At 36.9% G+C, this 4,059-nt stretch overlaps 1 protein-coding gene across 1 annotated transcript; it reads left to right on the top strand.

Moving 5' to 3' along the window:
• Positions 1-2,540: 2,540 nt before the first annotated feature.
• LOC115893909 (non-histone chromosomal protein HMG-17) lies at positions 2,541-3,723 on the top strand. Its single transcript, XM_030919303.1, has one exon. It carries the CDS (start codon positions 2,641-2,643, stop codon positions 2,911-2,913), a length of 273 nt encoding a protein of 90 aa, XP_030775163.1. The 5' UTR covers positions 2,541-2,640; the 3' UTR covers positions 2,914-3,723.
• Positions 3,724-4,059: the final 336 nt, after the last annotated feature.

The following is a 4,059-nucleotide window of genomic DNA, read 5'->3' as shown; positions in this document are numbered from 1 at the left end:
TGTTGGCCCAAGATTTCATTTTATAAAAACGGTTATTCAGTAAGATAGCTAAAACTAGTTGAAGGAAAACAATAAAATTTTATGGTAAAGTGTATTAGTTTATTTCCATGCTGCTGATAAAGACATATCTGAGACTGGGCAATTTACAAAATAAAGAGGTTTAATGGACTTACAGTTCCACATGGCTGGGGATACCTCACAATCATGGCAGAAGGCAAGGAGGAGCAAGTCATGTCTTACATGGATGTCAGCAAGCAAAGCAAGAGGGCTTGTGCAGGGAAACCCCCCTTTTTAAAACTGTCAGATCTCATGGGACTTATTCACTGTCATGAGAACAGCATGGGAAAGATTTGCCCCCATGATTCGATTATCTCCCACTGAGTCCCTCCCACAACATGTGGGAATTCAAGATGAGATCTGGGTGGGGACACAGCCAAACCATATCATAAAGTCTTTAAAATTAAAAGAACACAAAGATAAAATAAACTCTTTTTAAAATTAAATTGATTTTTGCTTAATAGGCTCAAAATAAACAAAACTTGACTGTTTGTTTAATGGCTTCTTTCTGTTTATTTCTGCTTTATATTATGAAACCTTTTAAAAAATATACTACAGCATAAAAAACTACATATTTTAGATGATCTGTTTTTCAGGTCTATCTCTACACTTTAATCCTAACTTTAACCCTTTTTGTCAGCAAGTCATGAGAGGCCTAAAATCACCCTGTAGTCTTTTTTCTTTTATTGGGTTTCCAATTTGGAATTCAAAGCTTAAAGTTTTTATACTAAATTAAAACATTTTTGATATAAATTTTTTCCAACTTCCTCTTTCCTCTGCTAGTAAAAAGTAGTACCATAGGTCATGACTTAAGCTTTGTGTCATGAATCAGATGAGTAGTGCAGTCTAATAATAAGCAATTATTGGATTATTTATTAAAGTAGGAACTATGTGGGATAAAGGAAAAGGAATGGGTGAGAATGTGAATAGTTTATCAGAATACAGAAAGGGAGAATTAACAATGAGATTATTTAAAGAAATACTGATTCTATACCAGCTCCTCTAGAGAAACAAGATCAGAAATAGAACAAGATCAAAAGGGAATAAAAAACATAAACCTATTTAGCAATGATACCAAAGACAAAAAAAAAAATTGATTTGAGAATTCGCCAAGATTGTCTAAGCAAATCTTACCTAATTAGTATAAAGTCATGTAAAAGTATAAATGGTATTATTGTTAATGTGTATTAGTAATTGGAATAATTTTATCAGAGTGCTGTACATTTTACACTTTTATTAAAAGTTGAAGATAGAGTTAGATTTCCTTTGTGATAGGTTTACAGTGGTTCAATATACCAAAAAGTAAAATTACTCTTGGATTCTAGGCACTGTGTTGGCACTGGAAATATAAAACACTGCTGAGGAAAATTAAGGAAAACCTTAATAATTAAAGAGATATACCATGTTCGTGGATTGGAAACTTAATTCTGTTAATATGTAATTTCTCCCCCAACTGACCTAGAAATTCAAGGCAATTTCAATCAAAATCCAAGCAGGCATTTTTGTAGAAATTGACAATCTGATTCTAAAATTTACATTGAAATGTGAAAGGGCTATAATGGCTCAAACATGCTGGAAAAAATAATAACATTGAAAGACATACATAATCTGACTTTAAGACTTGTCATAAATTTATAGTAACTGAGACACTGCAGTATTAGTGTAGAAATAGATACATTAATGAAACCCAGAGTTCAGAGATAGGCTCACACATAAATAGTTAAGTTTTGACAAAGATGCCAAGGCAGTTTCAGGGGAGAAAAAATAGTCTTTTCAACAAATGGTGCCAGAATAATTGAATATTTGTGTGCAAATGAATAAACTTTGATCCATAGCTGGCACAGTATACAAAAATTAAAAGGGATCATGGACCTAAATATAAAACCTAAATCTGTAAAATTTTAAGGAAAAAATTTTGTGATCCTGGATTTCTTAGATATGACATCAAAGATGGTGACTAAATATTTCTTAGATACAACACCAAAAGCATCACCTATAAACGAATAAATTAGACTTCATCAAAACGAATAACTTTTGATCTTCAAAAGATACTCTTGATAGAATGAAGAGTAAGCCAAAGACTGTGAAAGTATTTGCAAAACACGTATTTGGTAAAGTACGTCTACTCCGAATATATAAAAAGTATGCTGGCTTGGCACGGTCGCTCACACCTGTAATCCCAGCATTTTGGGAGGCCGAGGCAGATGGATCACCTGAGGTCAGGAGTTCGAGACCAGCCTGAACAACATGGCGAAACTCTGTCTCTACTAAAAATACAAAATTAGCCAAGTGTGGTGGTGCATGCCTCTAAATCCCAGCTACTCAGGAGGCTGAGGGAGGAGAATCTCTTGAACCCTGGATGGGAAGGTTGCAGTGAGCTGAGATCATGCAGTGCACTCCAGCCTGGCCAACAAGTGTGAAACTCTGTCTCAAAAAAAAAAAAAAAAAAAAATGTTGCATGCTTGAAAATAAGAAAATAGGAGCAGTGTGAAGAAGAAGAGGCGAGAACGACCCCCGGACCGACCAAAGCCCGCGCGCGCTGCATCCCGCGTCCAGCACCTACGTCCCGCCGCCGTCGCCACCATGCCCAAGAGAAAGGCTGAAGGGGATGCTAAAGGAGATAAAGCCAAGGTGAAGGACGAACCACAGAGAAGATCCGCGAGGTTGTCTGCTAAACCTGCTCCTCCAAAGCCAGAGCCCAAGCCTAAAAAGGCCCCTGCAAAGAAGGGAGAGAAGGTACCCAAAGGGAAAAAGGGAAAAGCTGATGCTGGCAAGGAGGGGAATAACCCTGCAGAAAACGGAGATGCCAAAACAGACCAGGCACAGAAAGCTGAAGGTGCTGGAGATGCCAAGTGAAGTGTGTGCATTTTTGATAACTGTGTACTTCTGGTGACTGTACAGTTTGAAATACTATTTTTTATCAAGTTTTATAAAAATGCAGAATTTTGTTTTACTTTTTTTTTTTTAAAGCTATGTTGTTAGCACACAGAACACTTCATTGTTGTTTTTGGGGGAAGGGGCATATGTCACTAATAGAATGTCTCCAAAGCTGGATTGATGTGGGGAAAACACCTTTCCCTTCTAGTTTTGAGAGACTTCCTCTTGGTTCCCAGGAGGAGGGATTCTCTACTTTGACACACATGGCCACCTTGGCACAAAAGCCTTGTGGTATGGAAAAACAAATTTGTTTTTATGTTCTCTTCTCCCTTTCCATCTTTCAGCATAGACTTAACTCCCTTAAGCCCAGACATCTGTTGGGACCTGACCCCTAGTCAGTGGTTACCAGTGTGTCAGGCAATCTGGACTTTCCAGTGATGCCACTGAGATGGCACCTGTCAAAACAGCATGGTTCCATTTCTAGATTGTGGATCTTCAGATAAATTCTGCCATTTTCATTTCACTTCCTGAAAGTCAGGGTCGGCTTGTGAAAAGTTGTTAAACAACATGCTAAATGTGAAATGTCAACCCTCACTCTAAACTTTCCCTGTTCAGAGCATCAGATGAAGACTTCATTGGGTTTTATAGTGGCTTTCTGATTTTTGGTAGTCCATTGAAGAAGGGAGTTTGAAAGTTGTTGTATACTGTTAACGATTGTCTGCCCATGTCCTGCCTGAAATACCATGATTGTTTATGGAAAGTATCTTTAATAAAGCTGGATACAGTTTGGCTTGGAAAAAAAAAAAAAAGAAAGAAAAAAAAAAAAAAGAAAATAAGAAAATAAGCACTCCAATAAAAATAGGCAAAGGATTTAATAGACACTTCATCAAAGATTTACGGATGTCAAGTAAGCATATGAAAAAATGCTCAACATCATGTAAATTAAAACCACCTTAAGATAACCCATCTATCAGAATTGCCATAATAAAGAAAGGTGATATTGTGTGTTAGTGAGAATATGGAACAACCAAACTCCTGGTGGGAATGGAAAATGGTACAACTATGTATGAGAACAGTTTGGCAGTTCATTACAGGTTAACATAGACCTCCTTAAACCCAGCCTTT

The sequence above is a fragment of the Rhinopithecus roxellana genome, chromosome 2, assembly GCF_007565055.1.
Source record: "Rhinopithecus roxellana isolate Shanxi Qingling chromosome 2, ASM756505v1, whole genome shotgun sequence".
NCBI lineage: Eukaryota > Metazoa > Chordata > Mammalia > Primates > Cercopithecidae > Rhinopithecus > Rhinopithecus roxellana.
The sequence above is the reverse complement of the archived record's forward strand: the minus strand, read 5'-3'. Positions and strand labels throughout refer to the sequence as shown.

Bases quoted from the DNA above. Each gene is read 5' to 3' on its own strand.
- LOC115893909 (XM_030919303.1), top strand. From the start codon at position 2,641: ATGCCCAAGAGAAAGGCTGAAGGGGATGCTAAAGGAGATAAAGCCAAG.